The sequence below is a fragment of the Auxenochlorella protothecoides genome (genome assembly GCF_000733215.1).
Source record: "Auxenochlorella protothecoides strain 0710 unplaced genomic scaffold scaffold86, whole genome shotgun sequence".
Lineage (NCBI taxonomy): Eukaryota > Viridiplantae > Chlorophyta > Trebouxiophyceae > Chlorellales > Chlorellaceae > Auxenochlorella > Auxenochlorella protothecoides.
Window position 1 is genome coordinate 93,080 of NW_011934467.1, and position 23,833 is coordinate 116,912.

The following is a 23,833-nucleotide window of genomic DNA, read 5'->3' on the forward strand; positions in this document are numbered from 1 at the left end:
CCCCCCCCCCCCCCCCCCCCCCCCCCCCGCCACTCTCACCCGCAGGCCACCTGGCGGCCTCCGACCCCAAGCACCGCACCCAGATGGTGGCGCAGGAGGGCGCCCTCCAGCAGCTCCTGCTCATGGCTCTGTCCGACTCGGAGCAGGTGGCCTGCGAGACCTGCGCCACGCTGGCGCTGCTCGCCTCGCACGGCCCCGAGCTGGCCGAGGCGGTGGCCGCGCGCGATGTGTCCCCCGTGCTGGGCCTGCTGCGCTCTGCGGCCTCGCCCGCCGTCACGCTGGCCGCGCTGCGCGTGCTGTGCGCGCTGGCATTGACCTCCACGGCCGCCGGCGCGCGCGTGGCGGGGGAGGAGGTGCTGGACGCACTGGAGGGACTGTGCACGCGGCCCGGGGTGGAGACAGGGGTGCTGGCCGCGGCCCTGGAAGCCGTGGGGAACCTGTGCTTTGGCGAGCGGGTGCGCGCCGCGCTGCGGCGCCGGCGCCCCCTCATGGACGCCGTGGACGGCTTGGCGGGGGAGGCGGGGGGTGCGGGCGGGGGCCCGGTGCGGGCCGCCGCCATCCGCGTGCTGGCCATCCTGGGTGGGGGGAGCTTGGGAGGGAATTCGGAGGCCGGGGGGATGGTAGGGTGTCGCGTGAGGGCGCAGGCTTGCTGCGCGGCTTGTCGTGGGGTCGTGGTGGCAATTGCAGCAGCTTGGGGCAAATGACAATGCCTGATGCGGTTGAGAGGTAGACACGCCCATGGCGTTTTCGTTGAATCAGGCCTCGCCTGCGCCCAGATACTCAGCCTCCGCTTCACCAACACTTCCCACACCTCCACTTGCAGGGGAGAACGCGACGGTGCAGCGGGCCGTGGGTCGGGCGCCCATGCAGGGGCGCGGCGTGCGCATCCTCTCCATGGACGGCGGGGGTATGAAGGTGGGCAGAAGGTGTGGAATCTGGCGGGCGGCAGGTGCTAGGGCGGAACCCCCTCCTGCCTATGGCACTCCCTTTTGTTGGGATTGCGGGTAAATATCCGCAGCCAGGCGGGCAGGGGTTCTCTGGACGCCCCCGCACCGAATGCCACAAAGGAACAACCGCCTGCCGCCCATCCTCGATGCCCGCATGGGAACTCATCACCCCCCCCCCCGCCCCCCCCACCCCCCCCCCAAAAACGGGCATGGCCACGGTTCGCATGCTGCGAGAGCTGGAGGCGCGGACCGGTCGGCGTGTGCACGAGCTGTTTGACCTCATCGTGGGCACCTCCACGGGGGGATTATTGGCGGTGGCCCTGGCCCTGCGCCGCATGACCCTGGACGAGTGCGAGGCCATCTACAAGGTGCTGGGCCAGCGCGTCTTCTCCCGCGGCGGCGCCCAGGACCGGGAGGAGGGGTGGATGGACAGCTTCTACCGCAATTTTCACTCTCGCACCCAGCATGTGCGTGCCGTGGTGGTCGGCTACAAGCACGACTCGGGTGAGGGATTGGTTGGTTGGGAGGGGGGAGTGGTGTGCGGATAGGGGGAGGCTTCTACAATGATGATTTTGTGGAGGAGGCTAGTAGGGGGCGAGACACTGGGGTAGGGCAGGAAGGAGGCCTATGAATGAGGAGGGGGGAGCTGGGGATGGAGAGCGACCCATCCCTGTGGTGTGGGCTGATTTGGAGAAGTCTCGCGCACTGGATTCCACTTTGAGGGATTGCTTCATGGCACTGGTCTGCGAGTTGCACCGCATTGATTTCACACTCTGCACCCGTAATGACCTGTCCCATCCCCCCCTCATTCCCAGCCATGTACGAGGAGCTCCTGAAGGACTACTGCGACCTCAGCGCCTTCCCAGAGGTGCTGGGCAAGTCCATGATAGGTGCGTGGGACCGGGGCGTGCTGCCACCTGGCACGAGGGTCGTGCGGAGCTGGTCTGGTGTGCCTCCGCAGAGATGAGCAGGGCCACCGGGCGTCAGTGTGCAGTCCCAATCCCATGCACTTGCTGCTGAGCCCCTTGATTGAGTGGAGCCTGCAGTAAGGCAGGGCATCCCCGGATCTCCCCAACAATCTCCCAGACACCACCATCTTTGTGCACCCAGATTCCGCTCCGCTGGACTGCCCAAGGGTGGCGCTCGTGGCCACCCTGGCCTCGGTCATGCCCGCCACGCCCTTTGTCTTCCGAAACTATGAAGTGGGCCCCGAGCTGCGGGGCAGGATGCAGGAGGTGCGGAAGAGGGGAGGAGTGGGGTTCTGCAGTGCAGTATTCCTGAGCTGGCCGGCGTGATGCCTGGTCTGAGGGGGTAGGTCTCTGCGAGGGAGTCTGCATTGACACTGGATGGCACCAGCAAGGACGCACAGGGAGTCGTGGGCGCTCCGTGCCCCCGAGCCTCGGACCCGACACCGAGCCTCAAACCCCTGCAGCTAGCAGCGCATGGCGGGAGCTCCAGGCACGCCATCTGGCAAGCAGCACGCGCCTCCTCGGGTGAGAGCTTGTCCTGTCGGTGCTCCTCCCACCTCAGATCTCATCTGCCCTCCGCGAATCAAGCTCCCTCCCAAGCTCCCAACCCTAGCCCCCCTCCCCCGTGTCACAGCTGCCACCTATTACCTCGATGGTTTTGAGTGTGGCGCCGAGCGCTTCCAGGACGGTGCGGTGACCATCAACAACCCCGCCCTGGTGGCGCTGCAGGAGGCCCAGCTGCTCTGGCCCGGCACGCCGCTGGAGGTCCTCGTCAGCATTGGCACCGGGTCGGTGCCGTGCGTGCCGCGCCCCGCCGCGGTCTCCTCTTTCATGGAGACGGGCAACATCCTCATCGAGTCCGCCACGGACGTGGAGCGTGTGGCCGAGACCCTGGCCGCCACCGCGCACCTCATCCCCGGCCTGCAGTACTTCAGGTTGTGTGAAGGGTTGGAAGGAGGGAGGAGAGGAGTCCTGGCTTGGGAATACTGTCCATCTGCAGACAGCCGTCGGCGCCGCAATGAACGACTGCCGTCACGGGCTAGGTTCTGCTGCAATTTAGGCAACTATGCTCCAATCCACACGCATTCTGCTCTCCCTCTGCTCCCACTTCCTGCATTGCCCCCTCCTCCCAATATCATTCTCCAGGTTCTCACCCATGGACGCTCGGTGCCAGATGGCGCTGGACGAGATCCGGCAGGAGGAGTGGGCCAAGCTGGAGGCGGCCACGGAGGAATGCATCCAGAACTCTGGGCAGCAGCTGGACTCGGCCGCCGCCGCGTTGATGAAGGTGGGCTTTGCGTGGCGGGGGGGGTCATACTTGGGGATGCAGATCGCTGCAAGATCCTTGTCCCTTGGTGTGCATCCCAAGGCACATGCGTGCTGAACCCCATTTCTTCGGCGTGTGCAGGGCATTGGCATGGAGACAAAGATCGATCAGGGTGACCCAAACCGAGGGTCCTCAAGCCTGCGCCATCTCAGGCTCGATCAGGGGGCTCGAATTGTGTTGCTGCATGCCCCAGAGCTGGGTGCACGGAAGGCGGAGTTGACAGCACCCCTGCCAACTGCCAATCTGACTGTGCTCTGCACAGACAGCTTCTTTGCCTCGCCGACGCCGCTCAGCAATGGCGCAGAGGCGCCAGGGCCGAGGACGTCGGCGGCATCCGGACCAACCCACGATGGCGAGCCAACTCAGCAGGAAGAAGCGCAGGAGAGCGACCAGGAGGAGAACGGCCAGGAGCCAGAGTCGCCTCTCAACCCGCCGCCCACTGCGTCAACCAGCAAGGATCCGCCGGCCGCCACACAAGGCACCAGCCAGGGTGCCGGCGGCGGTCTGAGCGAGTACCTCACCTCCTGGTTCAGCCCCAGCAAGGGCGGGGTGGGGAGCGCTGATGCCGCAAGGGCAGAGGGCGGGACCGGCGACAGTGGCGGCCCCGCCCCTTCCTTCCTGCCGCAGTCGGCCCGCTCGCGCAAGCGCGCAAGACGAGCTGTTCTTCATCCCGGCGCCGCATCTGGTGCCGGCCTCTCCCTGACCCCACTGGCCGCGGCCGTCGCCGCGGCGCTGCCGCCTGGCAGGACGGCGGCAGTCGTGCTGGACCTGCCTGTGAGCAGCGCCGGGGACCTGGTGTTGAGCTGGCGCAGCGAGCTCCACGCCGTGCTGGGCGGCAGCCCCGCCGAGGCAGAGTGGGAGGCCAGGTGCGGACAACCGCTCGCCGCCCTCTTCTCCCCCTTGCCGGCGTGCACGCTGCCTGGCGGCGACCAGCGCCTGTCGCTGCTGAGTCAGCACGCGCAGGTCGTCGGCGGGGGGAGATCCGTGGAGCTCCGCCTCATGGAGCACGTCTCCCCCGGCCGCAGCCTGTCCACCGCCGAGGCAAGTGCACATGGGAGAGGGATGGGAGTTGAGGGTGCGGGGCTCCATCTGAGAGTCCGTCATACGTACCCAGGAACACTCCCACTGCAGGTGGGCGAGGGCGCGCTGGCGGCGAGTCTGGCGGGCAGCGTCGTCTTCCTTACACGCACGGCAAACCCCGCCTGGGTGGCTGCTCTCCTCAGAGGTGGCACTGCCGCGGCTGTCGTGGCACCTGCTGGCGAAAGGTCGCTGACTGTTCAAGACCTAGGAAGTGTGTGGCCCCTCCTAGTAGCTGGGCAGCCGCTGCTTCCGGTGCTCCAGCGACATGGTGGCCTGCATTTGTTCACCCTCGGGACCGATGACAAGGTCCAGCGCCACACTTGAGGGGCCAGCGGCATGGAGCCCCTTTATTGGTCCTTGAAACTGTGGAGCGTGTACATTTCCCCTCCAGTATGGGATGGGCGTGCATTACGGCAGGCTACCCTCGTCTTTCCCCTTGATCCATCAGCCGGCTGCTTGTCGTGTTGGTCCCTTGCCATATCGTTGTGGTGGAGCTTTACAGATAGACACTTACTCTATTCATAGAGGGGAAGGCAGTACTTGGGCTGCTGTATGGTGCAGTCCCTCACATCGCTCCACAAAGACTTGGCATTGAAGCAGAGACGCTTGCAGGAAGGAACGTGGGAATAGCGGTACCAGAGACTCTGCTACGGGAAGCAGATCGTGAAGAGGTGCCATTGCCTACCACAGGCCGACCTGCTTCTTGGCCAGGGTCTGCCGCCAGGCAGGCTGGGCCTTGAACTCCTCCCGCGTCTTGCCAAACACCTGCGCGACGTGGCTTTGCATCCGGGTGAGGGTTCGAGGAACGACTCGCTTCATTGATAACAGAGCACAGTAAAAGACCTGGCACTCCACCGAGAACCAGGTCTGCCGCCCACCAGCCCTCGAGCGGACTCAACAGCCCATGGGTCACCTTCTCAAAGTCGGCGGGTGACAAGTAGTCCTCCTTGCGGGTCATGTTGATCCCGCTCTCGGCGCGCAGCCCTGACAGCAGGACAGGGCAAGAGGATCGGAGCGCTGTATTGTTTTGCTCCTCTCAGGATAGGTCAGATATACGAGCCCCTCCCAGCTTTGCGACAGCTGCTCCATTTGTACGCCCCCTCGAGCACGAGTTCCTCACCCTTGAGTTCCTCCACAGGGAACACTTGCTCGCCGGGGGCCAGGGTCACCGCAATGCGAGCTGCCACAGCGATGCTGCTGTCCCATGCCTTGGCGCTATCTGCAGCCGGACCCAGCTGTTGCGAAGGAATGGGAAGGTGTGAATGGGGTGCTGCTGGGATTGCGGATGAGATTCTTTGGAGCATGACGACGCAATGGCCACTGCATTGTCCACCCCAGGCGCCCATGCTCTCCAATCCTCCATCCATGGGAGACATAGCATCCCATCTTACCTTTGCCACAGGAGTACTGCTGACAGTGGTCGCCTCCCGCCAGCGCTGCAGCAACGAGTTCTTCTTGGAGGCAGGTGCAGCCTTGGGTGTGTTGGACTTGTGCTCCTGCAGAGGAGCTGCCGGCTTGCCCGACTGCACCTCTGGCTTGCTCGACTGCTCTTCTGGCTTGCTTGACTGCACCTCTGGCACTTTGGGTGTTGGGACGGGGACCGATTCTGGCTCCTCCACCTTGGATCCCGGCCTCTGCCCTTCCAGGACCGGGGCCTCAGGACTGGGCACGGACTCTGGCTCCGGCACAACAGCAGGGTCGCAGGGAAGAGCAGAATCGCTGGGCTCTGTTGTCTCCGAAACTGGCACCGTGGACTCGGGCAAAGGTACCTCAGCTTCCTTGGGCGCTGCTTTGGGTGCTCCACCAGGCGCCTCCCTGGGGGGGCTCTTGGCACTGGGGGAGCTCGCCGCATCTGCTCCCTTGGACACCTCGGCCGGGGCTCCCGAGGCCAAAGAAGGCTCCTCCGCTCTCTTTTCAGCGGCTGGATTAGCAGACGGTTGCGCAGCCTCCTCCTTCTCCTCCTCATGCCTGCCCTCTGGCCCGGCATCCGTGGCAGCTGCATCCAGGCGATCACTCAGGGAGGCATGGGCGGGGGTGGCGGGCGCCGGGCCGCCCCCAGTCGCGCCCTGCTTCTTTTTCTTCTTTTCACGCTTCTTGCTGGATCTGCTGGCATGCAGGGGCTCCACATCGTTCACGAGGCCGAGGTCAACGGCGTGGGGCCCGCCCTCATCGGGCTGCTCGCCCTCACCGTCTGGGAGGGTCTCGAGCGCCTGTGCGGGTGGAGACCGGCTGGTCGAATGTGGCGCTGTGCGCGGCGCGAAACCCTCCAGCCTCAGCATGCCTGCAGCTCCACCTCACCGCTCTGAAGGCTTCGCTCTCGCCGCCCTCCATGTGCAAGAGGCTGGCCGCAATGCTGGGCATGGCTTCCACCAGCTCAGCAGCGTGCCTTTGCGCCCCCTCCTTGGCAGCCTGCAGACCGCGTGGTGTCGCGGTTGGTAACAAAAGGGCTGATACGACTGCTCTGCACTCACTCCAATCCCACCGACCTGAGTGGCCGAGGAGCCGATCCAGGCGAACACCCGACGAGGATCTTGGTTCCCCAGCAGGACGTAGGCCGCACCTGCAAAGGGGGGCGGCTGGATCAGCAAGCAGCAGGGAATACTTAGCATTCGCAAGAATCGCGGGGAGTACTTACCAGAGTCCAGAGCATTTGTCGGTTGCGGCACGGCCGCAATGGTGCCATCTGAAGCCACCTTCCACAGCTCAATGTGCGCCGTCATGATCCTCGATTCGCGATGCGTGATGGCGTCGGCAGATCAAAATGTGGTCGAACGTTGGACCGTTCTGCGTCGCAATCTGCAACCCTGTCTGGTGAGTTGGTACGCGCTTTCCAACCCGATCAACGAGGATTTCTCGGCTACCGGATTTTGAACACATGCACAATTTCCTATTTTCCTAAAAGCGACTCCAGGAACACTTGCCCGAGCTCGGCTCGTGGGTCGTGCCTGCCCGTGGATTGACAAGGCGTTCCAATAAAGTGTAATTTGAGTATCTGGCGTGGATGGAGGCTTAAAAAGCTGCGGTAGCGATATCAGGGAGATCCCGCTGGCTGCTCCCAACTCAAAAGGTGGGTATGTCCGGCAGTCCCTATGATCTCAACTTGAGGCCCCATCGCAAGCCCTGTGCCTCCATGCCTTCCATTACAAGCTCGTGACACTTAAATGTCACTTATATGCAGCTCTAGGGTCCTGAAAGGGCAACGGCGGGCAGCAAATGGTCTGCACAAGGGGACAGCTCCAGAGAGCCGCAGTCGAGCAGCCGACCAGACCCGACCCCAGTCCCACCGCCGAAGACCAATCAGATCGCCTGAAACAAGCCCCAACGCCTGTTCTGGCGGAGCGATCCCTGAACACCCTGCCCATGAGCGGGCCTCAGAAAGCAGCAGGAGAGGCTCTGCCTGGGCGGAGCCCCACCCCCGTCGCCCCACCCAAGAAGCTCACTGTACGTCTCGTGAGGGGCGGGACCCTTTTCACCTCATACTGTTGGCCCCAAGGGCGCGCCAGCCTGGGTATGTAACACGCTGTGCTTCAAGGATCGGCCTGCTCAGCCTCACCTTCATTCCCCCCTCGGCTTCACCTCCTTGACCGAGCCTTGCAGTACCCTCCCATATGTATGCAGGGCGATGACCGACCTCTGAAGCGGCTCCCGGACACCGTCCAGGCCACCGACAAGCTCCCAGACGGGCCTGAGCCCGTGGCAGTGGAGGTGGAGTACCCGTCCCGGGAGGAGCTGACGCGCGTGGTGGGCTCGCCGGAGCAAGCCCTGTCCACCCTGCTCTCCACGACGCTCGCCTCGGCGGACTGGGTGGAGGTGTGCCATGCGCTGGGCACGCTGCGCCAGCTGACCGTGCACGAGCCCGCCGCCCTGCTGGAGCCTCACCTGTGAGTTTCGAGATCGGTGGGCCTATCTGGGCAGGGGTTAGCGTGTTTGAGGTGGCCTGACCTTTGATTACGGCGCCGTCAGCCCTTCGATGGGAGTGTCGTTGCCCTCACGGGCTGATCCGGTGTTTGCTGTCATCGCACTGCATCCACTCATCCATGCGGCATGCGACCCCGCGCATGCTTGAGCAAACCATTCACAGCTGCGTCACCATGCACTCCTCCAGGTCCCAGCTGGTGCCCCTGGTGCTCAAATCTGTGCGCAGCCTGCGCAGCTCCGTGACCAAGGTGCGAGGAAGGCGATGGGACCGGAATGTAGATCCGGGCATGGGGTCCTGCGGAGACGTGCTTGAGCGCGGCCAGACCGGGTCCCTTGACGCCCATCCCTGCACCGTCAACCCAGTTCTCTCCATACCACCACCAGACCGCCATCCTGGCTGTGGGAGACCTGTTCCTGTCACTGGGAGATGCCCTGCTGGCGCTGGCCGATGTGGGCGGAGCGGCGGGCCCCACCACCAGCCTCCTGGGCTCCCTCCTGCTCAAGGCCGCCTCCAGCGAGAAGCAGTTTGTCGTGACGGAGGCGCAGCGCACCCTCGAGGCGAGTGGCAGGGAGGGGTGTTGATGCGCTGCTGATGGGCGTGAGATTGCTGGCGGGGGGGATGGCATCCGCCAGTCGACAGCTCTCCCCTCTCCTGCCCGCAAAATCGCGCGCTCCCCTTTCCTTGCTGCAGCTGGCGGCGGACAGCGTGGACCCCGCTGCCCTGTCTGCGCTGCTGCTGCCCTACACCGAGCACAAGAGCCCCAAGGTCCGGGGCCGCACCGCCATCGTCCTGAGCCTCGCGCAAGCCAGGGTGCAGGTGCAGCCGGAGAGCGGGCATGTCGTGATGGGTGGTGCCTGTGTCGATGTCTGTTGGGAGTGACGTGGTGCTGGAGGAGGTGGGGCAGGCCATCTCCTACAGGCTCTGGTGCTCTGTCATGATGCTCTTTGCAGCCCTCATTCCAAAGGCAGTCACCCCATCCACTCCACCCCATCCTCCTTTCCTACTGCCGCCGCAGGACAACACCCTCCGAGGCATCCCCGTGCCCTCCCTGCTGGCGGCCAGCGGCCGCCTGCTGACCGACAACACCCCCGAGGCGCGCGAAGCCGCCAAAAAGCTGCTTGCCCACGTGCGCGCCGCCTTCGAGCAGACGGAGGCAGCGGGCGTCGCCGTGCCCAAGGCGGCGGAGGAGGGCGCCCCCGCCCCAACTCCCTGGGAGGCGTACTGCCGGGCGCAGCTGCCGGGGAGCACCGCGCTCGCCGTGCTCCGAGCACAGCAATAACGACGGGATTCGTGAGTGACCCTGCCCACTCATCCCCGCAGTTCACCCGCATTCTGACCCGTGCCACTCCAGTTTCCATCACCCTGCCGCCTGTGTCTGACCCTGCAAGGGTCTCTGCCCCTCTGCAGTGCCGACCCCTTCGAGCATGAGAACTGTACACATGACACACAGCAGCCTCCCGCAAAGGTCGCACCATGGTAGTACCATCTAGGTCATGCCCGTGGAGCGCCAGGGTGATCCTCAGGCGCCCTCGCCTGCCTCCCCCGCCTCGCCAGACCTGGCCTTTGGCAGCTTGACGATCTTGCCGATGGCGATTGTCTTGCCCTCGTCTCGCAGGGTGAAGCGCCCCATCTGAGGCACCACGTCAAATTTCTCCACGCAGATGGAGCGCTCTGTCGCGATCCGGGCGATGGCCACGTCCCCGCTCTTCACAAACTTGGTCTGCAGAAGAGGGTGGGCGTGGTGTGGGTGAGTCTGAGTGCAGGTGCTTGACATCGAGGGGGTACGGCGAGGGGGCGGCAGCGATGATGTGTTAGAGTGCTTGCATGAAGACACTCAGAGCAATGGCATGAGCCCTGCAACAACGCCCTGGGCACTCGCCTTTGTTCGCTCCTTGGTGCGGGGATTGACCTTGAAGAACAATGTCTTCACCTCGCACTCCTCAGTGACTGCGTTGGGGAGGGTGGCATGCTGATGAATGCGGATTGTAGGTGCGTGCTGATCCCCACCTGAGCGCGGTCTCCCTCTCTCTACCATCCAAACACTTGCCCGAGTGCACGTGTAGGATGGCCTTGTAACCCCCCGACAGGATGGGCTTGTGCTCCAGCAGCTCCGCCACTTGGATCTGGACAGCGGGAACAAGGGAGACGTGGTGGATGTAAGGCCAGTTGGGGACTGGCCTGCCTTGTGAAGACACACCCCAAGTGACTCCAAACAGACCTTGTTGGACCTGCCACCCCAAGCTGGTGAGGCAGGACGTACACACTATTGTCTCACGCCCACGCTCCAAATGTGAGTCCCTTGCACAACCCCTGCCAACTGGTCCATCAAATCACATGTCTGTCGCGCCCACCTGGACATCAAAGTAGGTGACCTCCGGCACCGGGTTGTGCACGGAGCAGAGAACAAAGCCGGGGGACACCTCGTCCTCCTCAACACCTGTCACCCGCAGCTTCAGGTTCTCCCCTGGTCTGGCCGCCGTCACCTCGGTGTCGTCCTGGTAAATGGCCGTCACCTTGATCTGGGTCCTGCAATTGTTATTTGGGAGAGGGGAATAGGGGTTGTGCGCAGGGTGTGCAAGGTGAGCAAAGGGGGCGCTTTGACAACAGAGGTGCAAAGTTCCCCTACAGGCAATCGGCCCCACGCCGACCCTTCAACCCCCCCTTGACGCAGACTGCGCGCCCATCTCCCTGGCACTCGCACCTGGTGGGCATGACCAGGAGCGAGTCGCCAACCCTGACAATGCCGGCCTCGCTCTTGCCCATCAGCATGGTCCCCATCTCCCTGCGTCAGATGCCCGGCGGGTGTGTGTCGGAGGTGGAGGCATAGAAGGCGACAGTGTGGGGGGCGAGGCTTGACTGTGCAGCTCACGTCCGAGGAAGGCGCAAGCCAGGCAAGGCCGAGGCGGGTTGTGCCTACACCCTCCATTTCCATCACACTTTGCAGATCTCCCCTTTCATGATGACCACGCTTTGTCACGAAAACTCTCAGTCCAGCCCCCCGTGCCCACAAAGCATGGCAACCCACTTGTAGCTGTCCATGATGGGCATGCGGAAGGGGGCGTACACGTCGCGCAGCGCCGGCTCCACGTTGTCCAGCACCTCGAACAGGGAGGGGCCCTGTGGGTGCGGGTGGAAAGGGCGGCGTCGAGATGACGTGGGACAACAGGCCAGGCCACTCCCGGCTGCAGCGCTGTCCTGCAACCCCGCCCACCAGACACTGGAAGCACAGAGTAAACACCCCCCCAACCGCGCCCACCCACCCATGCGTGCACACCTTGTACCAGGGGCAGAGCTTGGGGTCCACCCGGTCCTTGATGTTGTGCCCAAACAGGCCCGAGATGGGGAGGAAGGCCAGGTCCTTCTTGGGATTGTACCCTGACCCCTTCAGGAACAGCGTCAGCTTCTTCTCCACCTCGTCGAAGCGCTCACGGCTCCACACGCCGTCCTCGCCCACAGTGGTGGGGTCGTCCATCTTGTTCACCACCACCACCAGCCGCTGCACGCCCAGCGTCTTGGCCAGCTGCGCATGCTCCCGTGTCTGCCCGCCGCGCTCGAATCCGGTCTCGAACTCCCCCTTGCGCGCCGATATGACCAGCACGCCCACGTCGGCCTGTGCCGCGCCGCTGATCATGTTGGGCACGTAGGACTTGTGCCCGGGGGCGTCCAGGATCGTGTACCGCTTTTTGGGGGTCTCGAAGAAGGCGCGCCCCACCTCCACGGTCTTGCCCTGATAAATGGAGTTTTGGGGGGAAGGGGTGAGGGATGGTGTGTGTGAAGGTATACTTGAACAGGTGGGGCCAGGGGCTGAGCAGTGCGTTGGAGAGGACCAGCAAGGGTACATCGCAAGCCGCCTGCTCCAGAATAACCCTACCGCTTGAGAGTAATAAAGCAACTCACCCGCGCTCGCTCCTCCTCATTGGTGTCCATGATGTAAGCTATGTACCATGAGTCATGCTTCTTGTCCTTTGCCTCCCTGCGCCAAGGAGGGTGCCGAGGGGATCAGCTGGGCACAGGGGCACAGAACAGCACCCCAGCCAGGACAAGTCTTCTATCTGCACCCTTTGAGGGCTGCTGCCAGGCCCCCTTGGTTGCATGGCTAGTTGGAGCGACCATCTGCTCGCCGAGCATAAGCAGGCTGTAGAACAATTGAGACCAGTGGGCCCCCAAACACAACACATTCTTCTTGACCTCCACCACCATTGCCCCACCCCTCACCTCTCATACTTCTCCATGGTGCGCTCATCCACGCCCCCCGTCAGCACCAGGATCTGGCCGGCTGTGGTGGACTTCCCGGCATCCACATGGCCGATGAAGACCACGTTCAAGTGATCTCTGGGGAAGGAGGGCGAGTGCAGAGAGGCCGGTGAGGATCATGGAGCTGCGAGGCAATGCCCAAGGGCGCAAGGAATGGAAAATTGCGCGTCGCCACTCAGCGCACACATCCATCTACTGCGGATGAGGGCTTGAGGGCACCAAACACCCATGCCAGACTCCCGGCCTCCACGTCAGTCCGCGCAGTCATTCCCAAGCACGCACCGTGCATCATTCGCGGTGATATCGGCCAGCACTTTGTCGACCTCGGCCCTCCGTGCAGCCTTCTGCGCCTCGCTTTCCTCCGCTGCAATCGTGGCTTTCTTGAGCTCCTTTGTCACCGTCTCGATGGCCTCTGGCGCTGCAGCAGGGGTACCGCGGTGGCAATGGCTGAGACAGAGACCAGTGTGCACCTGCCTGCAGTACCTTCACATGCATATGCTAGGCACAAGGCATGCGCTGTACCACAGCAGCACCTTTGGAGGGAGCTGCGGGTGCCGGCCGGGTCTCAGCTGGGGCTGCCTTGGGCTCTGGCTCGGAGGGCGGCTCGGAGGTCTCAGGAGCTGGAGCCACCTCTGCTGACGGTGGGTCTGCTGCCAGTAACTCGGCTGGCTCAGGCGCGGGGGCGGGTGCGGCTGCCGGTGCTGGGGCTGGATTCGGCGCAGGTGCAGGAGCCACGGGCGTGAAGGAGCTCGCGCCAGGGCTGAAGCTGAAGCTGGATGCCAGGGGGTTCAGCTTGGGCTTTTGAGGCTCGTATGTGATCTGTTCCTCGCTCTGATCCTCCCAGGAGTCGGCCATGGCGACCCACAGCGATACGCACCGACAAGGGGGAGGGATACCAATGCAAGTTGCAGGGCAAATGGCTCTGCTATGTGATTCTTTCGGTGATATCACAGCCGTGAACGAGGCGCAAGCACGAGATAGCTGGAGGTGGAGGGTCGTAAGAACCGCGCATTGCAGGCTGGAAAGCGCGCGATGATCAACCATGCATGGGCAGTCGAGGTCAACACATGGAGTGGCTCGATGCAAGGAATACAACGTGGGATGTATTTCTGGATCCTTTCCTATGATGCATTGTAGTACATGCGTGTGGATCAGAGGTTTGTGTGTCGAGCAGGGATGATGGCGACGTGCAGGGCAAGGTCCTCGCTCCGCCCCGGGCAGGATCCCTGTCGACCACATCACCCATATCGAGGGACAGGTGCCAGTGCTGTGCAAAGACATGTGGCCGCACGAATCCCGGCAGCGAAGGGCGACTGGGCCTTGTCCGATGAGGAGGACACCGTTCTGAGTCGAGCACTGGCCGGGCTCAGAGCCCGCGAGACGCTGCGTGGCCCTTCTGCCCTGATCTGCGACCCGTACGCGCGCTGCTTGGCTGGAAAAGATGTGCGACATCGGTTGCGGGATGAGTGGCTACAGCATGGGCAGAATGGGTGACACCATTCTTCATGGTGCTGGGCAAGCCCCATGAATCTCACGAAAGAGACCATGAAGGTTATCTGCATGCGACCCCGCGCCCACGCTGGCGCCCTCCCCGCCACACGCAGTGGGAGATTGGGACCCAGCGCGATGATACTGGGCTGGGAGTCGTGCAGATGTTGGACCAGTACATATTGCATGCCACACTCACCGAGCACCCCGACAAACAGGAGGTGCGGAGCCTGGAGCCACATGAGATGAAGATCATGGCCACCCGTGCATGGCAAGGGCCTCTTGGGCAACCCCACTCCCCTGCATTCTGTGCAGGATACCGTCCAGGTGGTGTTGCTGGGCGACGCCATGGACACCCGCCCCTTCCGCCTGGACTGGCCCTCTGGCATCGTCTTCTACCTGGTGGCCCCCAGTGAGTGGCTGGGCGGCAGGACTGGGCATACTGCGCGGGGTCTATCGAAAAGCATGCAGCTCATACTGCCTGCCAACGCTTCGTTCCTCGCTTGTCACGAGCCCAGCAGTCCCGGTGTGATGTTGGTTGGCCAACTGCCCATCCAATTCCCACCCCCCCCCCTACCCATGCACCCACAGCCGAGGCGCACAGCGTGGCTGCCAGCGCGCTGGCGGCCGCCGCCGCCCAGGCTCCCCGCGGCTGCCTGCTGCGTCGTGTGCGCACCGACGGCCCCCTCGCGCTGGACGCGGCGCTGGTCGCCGCCGGGTTCCGCGGCGACCGGCTGTCGGCCTGGCTGCTGCAGCGCCCCGGCTGCGGCGCCGGCTCCCTGCCGGGCCTCCTGGAGGGCGCCGGCGAGCTGGCGGCGCACGGCAGCCTTGTCCTGGGGGAGGTCCCGCCGGACTGGTCTGCGCGCCATGCGCTGGACCAGCTGGCCGTGGCGGGCCTGCTGGGCGCGACGCGGGCGGCGCCAGGGGGCGCAGGGGTCGTGTTCCATGCCACGCAGCAGCGCCTGTCGGCCCAGCAGGCGCAACTGTTCCGGGACCATGTGGGCGCGGCAGAGGCTGCCGACGAAGACTTCTTCGGCAATTTTTCCTGAGCTATGTGCGGTAGAATCGGGTGGTATGGGGGTACCGCATTGGCGGCCCGGGCAGCTCCTGCCGGCAGGGTATGGCCCGTCTGGGCCGGCAGCATTCGGTGGGGCCCTCGGCAAAGAACCTATGAGCCCCAAAGATTGCGCTGGAGGAGCACCCAACCCTGCCAGCTCGCTAATCCTGGAGCCCGATACTTGCATCAGACACCTGGTGCGATTGATTCCTCATTATTTCCCAGTCCCTTCCCGATCCCCATCTGGTCTTCCTATGGGCACGCAGAGGGATGTAAGCACTCAGGCTGGTGATGTGGGGCCGTTGGGTGCCGCAGTCACAGAGCTGCTTGTGAGCAGTCACGCTCGCCTGCCTGTCTTGCTCCAGGCGGTGGAGGATGTCCAGCAGCCGGGAATCTGTGCACCTACTCTGAGATAGGGGTCAGGCATGCCCATGTTAAGGGCCTCTTCCTGACGCTCCTGGCTCCTTCGTGTTGCTGGAGCAGGAACCGTGGATGGGGGCCGATACCTTGATTGAGACCCTTGTTGCGATCCATACCCTCGCCACCCTCACGGCAAGGGTGGGGACGACCTCCTCCCCTATGCAAGGCACAAGCCACTTGCACCAGCAAGGCTTTGATAATGCACGCAGCGAGGATCTTTCAGGAGCCAAATGTCTTTTGACAGGCGGACTCGCTTTCTTCGGAGGGCCAGAATCGCTGACCCAATTTCGTGCAAGCCCTGGGCTGCGCGCTTTGCAATTGGCACTCTGACTGGCGCCCTTCGCTGGTCTGGAATCTCTCCATCAGGAGGCTTCTACGGAGGGTTAGACGAGCCCTGCGCTTTCCGTTGTCTTGCAGATGCAGAGCCATAGAATTATACGAACATTCCCTCTCCTCCGCGGGATTGCAATCAGGGCAGTTCTACAGCCTTTGGTAGCGGGTGCGGTCTCCTTGTCTGCGCCACTCCTAAGCGCAGCCACATCTCAACATTTCCTTGGTCATCGGGGTCCACAGCTGTGTGGGAAGTGTAGAAACCCAGGTTTTATAGTACTTTACTTGAAGGCTGAATCCTGTTCCAAGTGGGTCTGCGCAATTCGAAACTGAATTGGGCGGGAGGATGGATGGTGGCGCGCATGCATCTGAAAATACAAAGTCACGGTAGCACCCTGCGACATGACCAGCCAAGCGATTCAGAGATCTCTCACCTGTGCTCACCACTGATGGACCCGTGACGCTCCATCTAGCATGTCGCATGACGTGCGCTTGCAGAAGGAGGCATTTGTGTCGGGTCATTCAGGGACGAGTTGGTGGGAGGTGCAGGCTGTCTGCACCCTTCCCATCATCCTGACCTGGCTCAGGACATGTCCCGCTATCGAGTATTGGGCCTTACGCCTGAGGGCGCCTAGATTACTAGTTGACACGATCTGCTTGGGTCTTCCCCTGATCGCTGCACTTACTGGCATCGTGCCACCCAGCCATGGAACCTTGGCGGCAGCTGTGCTGGCCGCAGTCCTCTCCAGGTGGTGCAGACCAGCAGGCAGAAGCGGGTCTAGGTCAAAAACCTCTACCGATACTGAGGCGGTCTTCAAGTAAGGCGTCTGGCATGTAAATAGGCATGAACCCTGGTGCAGCCCATTCCGGTCACGAGTGAAGAACCCTTGAGGAAAAGGTTGCAGCCTCAATGTGATCATCACAATCCTCCGCATGGCCCAGGAACGGTCTCCTGGCGTACCGAGCTAGCCTGATGCTCACGACGTGCATCTGCATCCTGGCGGTGGATTTCCACGCTTTCCCGCGCCGCTTCGCGAAGACCGAGACGTTTGGGACAGGTGGGCGAGAGGGCGAGGATTTGTGGTGTTCAATGCAAGGACATGTGGCGCTGGCACGATGCACAGCCGGTGACCCGGGAGGAGCGATGTGCACCGTCCAGACCTCACCAGCTCCTCTCAGTCCCCACACTCCCCCTTTCCCCAGGCCTGATGGACGTGGGGGTGGGGAGCTTCGTTGCCACCTCAGCCATCACCAGGGGTTTCAGGGGCGCCAGCCGGACGGGCGACGCTCGTGCAGTCAAGTGTTCCAGGTTTCGACGTGAAGCAACACGCGCCGCCATGCTGCTCCTGCTGGGCGTGCTGCGCCTGCTGAGCACGAGGGGCGTGGACTACCAGTCCCACGCCAGCGAGTACGGCGTGCACTGGAACTTCTTCTTCACGTTGGGCACGCTGCGGCTGGCGGTGTCAGTCGCCGAGGGCCTGGGCGCCGGGCGAGGGCTCCTGGCCCCCGGTGAGTGATGGGGGCGCGCTGTGGTCGTTGTGGAGAGGGGTTTGGGGGGTTTTCCTGGCACTTCTTTGACGCTTGCCATGCGACCCACGGGCCGAGGATTCATGGTTTCCCTCTCTCATGTCCTTCCTTCAATCCCCACATGCATTGGCCATGTGCGCAAGCAGGTCTGGTGGGCATGGGCATCCTGGCAGCGCACCAGTATGCACTGCAGCGCCTGGGCTGGCTGGCCTGGATCCACGCCGAGCAGCGCACGCTGGGCTCCCTCCTCTCCGCCAACAAGGAGGGCCTGGGCTCCCTGCCCGGCTACCTGGCACTCCACCTCCTGTCCCTGAGCCTGGGCGCCGGACTGAGGCGCACGGCCGCCAACGCGAGGCCCCTGGCCGTTGGCGCGGCCCTGGCCCTGGCCCTCCAGGCCGCCTTTCTCTGCTCGGCGGCACGCCTGCAGCCCGTCTCCCGCCGCGCCTGCAACGCGCCCTACGTCGCCTGGACCCTGGCCCTCAACGCTCAGGCGGTGCTCGGCTTCGCGGGCGGCGCGGCGCTGGCGGACAACGTCCTGCCCGCGGCCCTCTCCGCGCTCAGCGGCCGCATGCTGCCCGTCTTCCTGGCGGCCAATCTGGCCACCGGCGCGGTGAACTGGGGCATGGACACGCTGGGCGCGGGGGACTGGACTGCCCGCGCCGTGCTCGCAGTTTATGCTTCTGGTATCCTGCTGGCTGCGCAGGCTGGATGGCAAGTGGGGCGGGGCGCCGGGACATGATAAGCCTTCCTGACGCGTGTTTTTAGAGTGCCAAGATGCTGATCTGGAGTACAGAACCACGCAGTCAAACAGCCGGTGTCCTCCAGGGCCGCAGTTGCTGTGTAATTCTGCACTGAGAGGGCGGTCCCAGGAGGGAATGCGAGCCCCACCACCGCGCTCTTCTGGGATGTAAGCGACGGCGCGACTGCAACAAAGTGTGTACACACCAGCACGGAGGACACTCAGGAAGCGGCACAAGCGAGCAGGCCGGCAGCGACAGCAGCTTCTTGTGGCTGCACTTGCGTTTGGCGTGCCTGACGCATTGCATATAAAAAACGCACACAGCAAGCAACCTCCATCACCCACAGGCATCGCTGCTAGCCCGCCGCCCAGCTTCTTCCGTCTACCATTCTGCCCGTCCCGCCAGTCCTCAGGCAGACTGGCGCACGGGGATGCCGGCGCGCGCCATGTCGGCCTTGACCTCGGCGATGGCCACCTCCCGCCGGTGGAAGATGCCTGCGGCCAGCGCGGCGGCCGCCCCCGTCTCGCGGAAGACGTCGGAGAAGTGGGAGGGGCGGCCCGCCCCCGAGCTGGCGATCACCGGGATCGTCACCGCGTCGGACACGGCCTTGACCAGCTCCAGGTCGAAGCCGCTGCCCGCGCCGTCGCGGTCGATGCAGTTGAGCAGGATCTCGCCCGCACCCAGGTGGGCCACGCAGCGCGCCAGCTGCACGGCATCCACGTCTCGCCCCTCGCGTCCGCCCCGCACCGTGCACTGCCACCAGCAGTACCGCTCGCCGTTGGGGCCTGGGATTGTGTGGTTTTCGGGGGCAGGGTTGGGATTTGGGGGAGCATGAAGTGGGGTAGGGAGAAACCGAGGCTCAACCCGCACGAGGTTGAGACGGGCGCTCACGCATTCACCCCTCTCACCCTCCCAAAAGAATACAAACACAATCACCTGGCGTCGCAGTCTCTACGGTGACGTGCTCCGTGTCCTCCGGCGCACGTACATACACACGGCGTGGGTCGATGCTGACCACCACCGCCTGCGCGCCGTAGTGGGTGCTGATGGCCTCGATGGCGGTGGAGCCGTCGGGCACGCCGCCGCGCGCGTAGTAGGCCTCCGCCGCCAGCACGGCGTCGCCGCCGATGGACACCTTGTCGGCGCCGGAGCGGAAGTAGGCGCCGGCCACCTCCAGCGCGGGGTGGTGCACCCCCGCCGCATCGGTGAAGCTGCGGATGCCGCCGCCGACGGTGAGGGGGACGAAAACGCCGCGCGAGGTCTGGCGCAGCACCTCCAGCATGGGCAGGTCGGCGACGGGGGAGTCGCGGAAGCCGGTGATGTTCAGGAAGGTGACCTCGTCCGCGCCGTCCTCAAAGTAGCGCCCCGCAAGCTCCACGGGCTTGCCCAGGTTGCGCACCTCGCCCTTGGAGGAGCCGGCGCCGGAGCTTGCATCTGAGTGGTGATAGGACGGGTCAGGGGCATGCTCAGGGGCTTAGCATGGAGGTGTGTGAAATCATGTCTCTCTAGAGGCATGCCATGACAGGATTGTGAATGTCGACAGAGACAGGCCAATCAGACACACCAGGGAAAGGGCGAGTGGGATTGCGCCCCAGCCACACTTTCACACCCCTTTTGAATCCCCTCAACCCCGCTCAAAACAGCACCTGCGCTCTCGCGGACGTCATACTGATCCCCCTTGGTCACCACCAGGTCGCCGTGGTCGTTGGCGCGCACATCCAGGCAGGCGATCACGCGCTTGGCCAGGCCTCTCGGCACGCCTGGGAGCATGGAGGTGAGTGGGGTGGGGGGTGGGGTGATGGACACACCACGCAGAAACTGGCACCAAGGCCACCCGGTCTCGTCAGATCCAGTCCAGCTTTGGCCGCCAGGATCAGGCACAGAACTGCAGGGAAAAGCTTGGCATGCGACAGGCTCTATTTATAGTCTTGAGCAAAGCGCAACAACCAACAGGCGTTCAACACCCTACCGCCCACCCCACAACCTACGCCCGCTCACCGTTGGACGCACGGGATGCGGAGGGGTCGAGGCGCGGCTGAGCGGCGGCCCATTCTGGGTCCAGGAACCCATGGATAAAATCAAGCCCAGCAGCGCCACTCTTCTCCGGGTGCCATTGCGTGGCATAGACGTTGCCCTTCTGCAGCGTGCTCACAAACTCACCCGCATACTCTGCAGGGGCGGGGGCGGGGCTGTGTTTGGCGGGCACACATGCAAGCGCACCAGTCGACTGGCTGGGAAGTGCGCCGATTGCTCACAGAAGCATACACCTCCCGCTCCATCCTGCGTCGCCCCTCCGCAGCGCACCTCCCGTCGCCAGGACCCAGTCCTTGTTCTCCTCGTCCGGGAAGGCGGCGAAGGAGTGCACAAAGTACACCCGCCGATCCCCGACGCAATTTAGTAGGGGGGACTCCTTCCTGTGCGGCAAGGGTTGTGCACTATCTAGATTATGCCCGTGGGACAAGCTGATAAAACTCCTGTCTTGCTGGCTTGGTCAGAATGGCAGCCCTTTGTGATGCGCATACCATTGTTGAATTTTTTACCATAGATGCACATTAATCTCCCCCCCCCACACACAACACACACACTACCAAACCATTGTGATAAGCATGCTCCCCCACACTCACTTGGGTATGAGGTTGTTCCACCCAATGTGGGGCACCGGCAATCCGAGTGAGGTGTCAAATTGCCGGATAGTGCCGGGGACCACGCCCAAGCCCTCCACGCCGCCATTCTCAGTGGAGCCGTCGAATAGGATTTGCATGCCCAGGCATATGCCGAGGAAGGGACGATCGGCCTGTTGCATGGGAGCAGGGCGGCCGATGTGAGGGAAGCTGGTGTGTCTGCCTCAAGATGGTTGCGCGACAAGGTATATGTCAGGAACAATGCGACTGGCAACATGTGTGAGGGTCTCTCCCCACATAACATTAGCAAACCTTCAGATAGTCGATGAGGGCCTCGCGATACCCCATGCGCTGTACAGCTTCCGTCGCCTGTCCACAGGCACCGACGCCGGGGAAAATAATACGTGAAGCGTTCTCGATGTCCTTGACACATGACACCTGGCAAAGACGGGATGTGGTGAGCATGTGTGGAGGATCTATCAGCATGGAGCGTGGTGCTACACGAGGAAAGCCGTGGCGTGCCGCCCGTACATTGTCCGAGGCACAACCTGTAGCCCCACACCAGACTCCACGTACATCCTTGATGGTGTAGCCCAGCTTGTGGATTGCGTTCCGCACGCTGCGGACGTTGCCTGCACCATAATCCAGGAGGGTGACCTCCCTCTTCTCACTCGCACGTGCAATGATAGCCTTGGCGCGTCGCACAGGTGCACTGCTCCTCGAGAGTGCTCCACCTCTTGCTGAGGGCTGACGCAGCCCCTCCAGCCTTCCAGAGGTACAGGGAAGGCCAGACATCGTCCGGCTCGGCGTCGAGCTGCTCGACACCAATCAGGACAGCGAGTCTCACCAGCTGAGACTCGATCTCATACGTTTCAAATTATAAAATGGAAATGCGTCAGGGCCAGAACCACTCAGATCCCTCTCATTGGCAAGCCCTGCCTCATCACGTGCGCGTGAAGGTGCATGGCGTCGCGCCCGGACTCCGAGGACCTGAGGCACGATTGTAACATCACTTTGGTGCACTGTATGCCATCCATATGCTAAGAATACGTTAATATATAAGAGATTGAGGAATCAATTGAAGTAGGACGTAGCGAGACCATTGACTCCTCTTGAGCTGCGCAGCTGACGAGTGGAACTGGCAGCCGGCGAGAGGTGCATGAAATTCGCACAGCTCGTGATAGGGCCCGCTGGGTGTGGCAAGGTACGACTTTGATATCTATTTTAGACTACTGGAGCAAGTATATGTCTTGTACCATCCCCACGTAGACTGGACACACCCAACTTGACTCCTCTCTCCCTTTCCCCCTCCCAGTCCACCTACTGCGAGACCATTAAAGCCCACTGCGACACCATCGGCAGATCTGTGCACGTCGTAAATCTCGGTGAGGCTGTTTGGGGATGTGCACGCTGTCCAGGATGGTGGAGTATTGCCATGACTATCAAGCCTTTGCCGTCTCCACCCCCACTGCAATTCATGCTGCCCCCTGGCTGTTCCACGTATACCTACAGATCCCGCTGCCGAGCATTTTAACTACCCCGTGTCCATCGATGTGAGAGACCTCATCACCCTAGATGATGTTGCAGAGGAGCTAGATTTGGGGCCGAATGGGTAAGAGGGTGCTGGAAGCGAAGAGGAAATGAACACACTACTTGGTAGGGCACACCTCGAAAGAATCATACACCGAGTAACACCGGCACTCCACTGCACTGTGTTGAGTATCCTACAGACAATCCAATCGTCCTTGATGCAACATATTCCCCCTCTTACAGAGGCCTGCTGTACTGCATGGAATTCCTGGAGGATAACCTCAGCGACTGGCTGGAGGAGGAGCTGCAGGTGGGCAGACGTTTATGTCCAGCCTATAGCCAGGGCCGGTGCAATCCTCATGATGCCTACCGGCTCGTTACCACTCCCCCCACCCATCCCACAGGGTTACGGCGAGGATGACTACCTGCTGTTCGACTGCCCTGGCCAGATCGAGCTGTACTCCCACGTCAGCGTCTTCAGGACCTTCACGGAGTTCCTGAAACGCGACGGCTGGAACATCTGCGCGGTGCGTGTTGCCCTCTCTTCTACGCGCTCCCTGTGCGCTGCCGTGCTGGTTTGGCAGTAGCTAATCACACTCGTGGTGCTCTTGATGTCCCATGCAATGTGTCTCGCGGCTCCCTCTGCACCCCACCCACACCCACGCACACAAAATGATCCCCAGGTGTATTGTATGGACTCTCAGTTTGTAGCAGAGCCCCCCAAGTTCATTGCCGGCTGCCTGTCGGCGCTCTCTGCCATGGTCCAGCTGGAGCTGCCCCACGTGAACATGCTGACTAAGGTCGACCTCGTTCAGGACAAGGTGCGCTGTGTGGTCCGGCTGAGAGGCACTGCAGCCTTAAATGTTGGGTCCCCTGCAGGCGCATGTGAAATGCCGCGGTCGGCTTTGGGGCCCTGGCAGGCGCTGGCACGTGAAGTGGCATCGATCTTCTTCCCTGGGGACCTCCCTCTGGCTTCCCGAGCCCTGAACCAGTTCCATCGAGGCGCACAGCGCGGCTGAGCCATCCAAGGCCCCAGTTCACCCCCCCGCACCATCTGCCACTCCAGGATTCACTGGAGTCCTACCTCTTCCCAGATGCGCTGGAGCTGCGGCATGCACTGGGCGAGAGCACTGGGCCCCGGTTCTCGGCCCTGAACGATGTCATCGTGAACCTGCTGGACGAGTTTGCCATGGTCAGCTTCACCCCGCTCGACATTGGGGATGAGGAGTCCATCGAGACGGCGCTCTTCCAGGTGGACTCTGCCATCCAGGTGGGACCAGGGGGGGCGGTGCCTTTGGGGTGTGGAGGCCACTGTGGCGTATGGGACCAGGCGGAAACAGCAATCTGCTGAGCAGGATGTTGTGTGCATGCTGTTGCACACCTCATGTCTCGCATGTGCCCGATGGTGATTATGAGCTTGCAGCGGCGGCCTGCTCAGGAAAAGCCTTCTCCGCTGAAACATGCACCCCGCAGTATGGGGAGGACCAGGACGTGCGGCAGAAGGAGTACGGTGATTTCCCCGACGAGGAGGCACCGGCGCACGAGGCCATCGACTTCTAGGGCTGGCCTTGCCATGAGCAGACGATGTTGGGATGATGAAGTGCATCCTCCCCAGCAGGGAACAG

The 23,833-nt window shown here is 63.0% G+C and overlaps 8 protein-coding genes across 8 annotated transcripts in view; 5 read left to right on the forward strand and 3 right to left on the reverse strand.

Annotated features, from left to right (window-relative positions):
- The window catches only part of F751_6312 (Calcium-independent phospholipase A2-gamma), a gene marked incomplete at both ends in the record, with an annotated part of 7,090 nt that extends 2,444 nt beyond the window's left edge, over nt 1-4,646 (forward strand). Inside the window, 9 exons of the mRNA XM_011403536.1 lie at nt 46-428; nt 829-915; nt 1,184-1,451; nt 1,763-1,837; nt 2,058-2,182; nt 2,380-2,440; nt 2,550-2,862; nt 3,062-3,203; nt 3,612-4,646. Coding sequence (XP_011401838.1) covers nt 46-428; nt 829-915; nt 1,184-1,451; nt 1,763-1,837; nt 2,058-2,182; nt 2,380-2,440; nt 2,550-2,862; nt 3,062-3,203; nt 3,612-4,646 — 2,489 coding nt within the window. The remainder of the gene's footprint in view (nt 1-45; nt 429-828; nt 916-1,183; nt 1,452-1,762; nt 1,838-2,057; nt 2,183-2,379; nt 2,441-2,549; nt 2,863-3,061; nt 3,204-3,611) is intronic.
- A 357-nt stretch (nt 4,647-5,003) lies between these two features.
- On the reverse strand, nt 5,004-7,042 carry F751_6313 (Villin-1; the record flags this gene model as incomplete). Its single annotated transcript, XM_011403537.1, has 6 exons — nt 5,004-5,087; nt 5,236-5,306; nt 5,443-5,557; nt 6,621-6,731; nt 6,809-6,882; nt 6,958-7,042. The coding sequence occupies 6 exons, from the start codon at nt 7,040-7,042 to the stop codon at nt 5,004-5,006; spliced, it is 540 nt and encodes a 179-aa protein (XP_011401839.1).
- Nucleotides 7,043-7,934: 892 nt separating this feature from the next.
- F751_6314 (hypothetical protein) lies at nt 7,935-9,520 on the forward strand (the record flags this gene model as incomplete). Its single annotated transcript, XM_011403538.1, has 5 exons — nt 7,935-8,203; nt 8,428-8,488; nt 8,625-8,771; nt 8,932-9,057; nt 9,257-9,520. 5 exons carry the CDS (start codon nt 7,935-7,937, stop codon nt 9,518-9,520), a joined length of 867 nt encoding a protein of 288 aa, XP_011401840.1.
- Nucleotides 9,521-9,760: 240 nt separating this feature from the next.
- F751_6315 (Eukaryotic peptide chain release factor GTP-binding subunit ERF3B) lies at nt 9,761-13,350 on the reverse strand (the record flags this gene model as incomplete). Its single annotated transcript, XM_011403539.1, has 11 exons — nt 9,761-9,961; nt 10,172-10,188; nt 10,283-10,364; nt 10,593-10,767; nt 10,943-11,023; nt 11,267-11,358; nt 11,516-11,968; nt 12,139-12,214; nt 12,457-12,573; nt 12,778-12,913; nt 13,029-13,350. The coding sequence occupies 11 exons, from the start codon at nt 13,348-13,350 to the stop codon at nt 9,761-9,763; spliced, it is 1,752 nt and encodes a 583-aa protein (XP_011401841.1).
- Nucleotides 13,351-14,019: 669 nt separating this feature from the next.
- F751_6316 (Putative S-adenosyl-L-methionine-dependent methyltransferase) lies at nt 14,020-15,032 on the forward strand (the record flags this gene model as incomplete). Its single annotated transcript, XM_011403540.1, has 4 exons — nt 14,020-14,046; nt 14,100-14,204; nt 14,299-14,395; nt 14,575-15,032. 4 exons carry the CDS (start codon nt 14,020-14,022, stop codon nt 15,030-15,032), a joined length of 687 nt encoding a protein of 228 aa, XP_011401842.1.
- A 1,731-nt stretch (nt 15,033-16,763) lies between these two features.
- Nucleotides 16,764-18,056, forward strand: F751_6317 (GPI-anchored wall transfer protein 1; the record flags this gene model as incomplete). The annotated part of the gene is made up of 3 exons (XM_011403541.1): nt 16,764-16,848; nt 16,994-17,299; nt 17,464-18,056. The coding sequence occupies 3 exons, from the start codon at nt 16,764-16,766 to the stop codon at nt 18,054-18,056; spliced, it is 984 nt and encodes a 327-aa protein (XP_011401843.1).
- Nucleotides 18,057-18,465: 409 nt separating this feature from the next.
- F751_6318 (Imidazole glycerol phosphate synthase hisHF, chloroplastic) lies at nt 18,466-21,164 on the reverse strand (the record flags this gene model as incomplete). Its single annotated transcript, XM_011403542.1, has 7 exons — nt 18,466-18,842; nt 18,994-19,491; nt 19,704-19,817; nt 20,056-20,226; nt 20,362-20,471; nt 20,682-20,851; nt 20,991-21,164. The coding sequence occupies 7 exons, from the start codon at nt 21,162-21,164 to the stop codon at nt 18,466-18,468; spliced, it is 1,614 nt and encodes a 537-aa protein (XP_011401844.1).
- A 673-nt stretch (nt 21,165-21,837) lies between these two features.
- Nucleotides 21,838-23,768, forward strand: F751_6319 (GPN-loop GTPase 3-like protein; the record flags this gene model as incomplete). Its single annotated transcript, XM_011403543.1, has 8 exons — nt 21,838-21,882; nt 21,994-22,063; nt 22,191-22,290; nt 22,452-22,518; nt 22,613-22,735; nt 22,892-23,029; nt 23,275-23,478; nt 23,682-23,768. 8 exons carry the CDS (start codon nt 21,838-21,840, stop codon nt 23,766-23,768), a joined length of 834 nt encoding a protein of 277 aa, XP_011401845.1.
- Between the last annotated feature and the right edge of the window lie 65 nt (nt 23,769-23,833).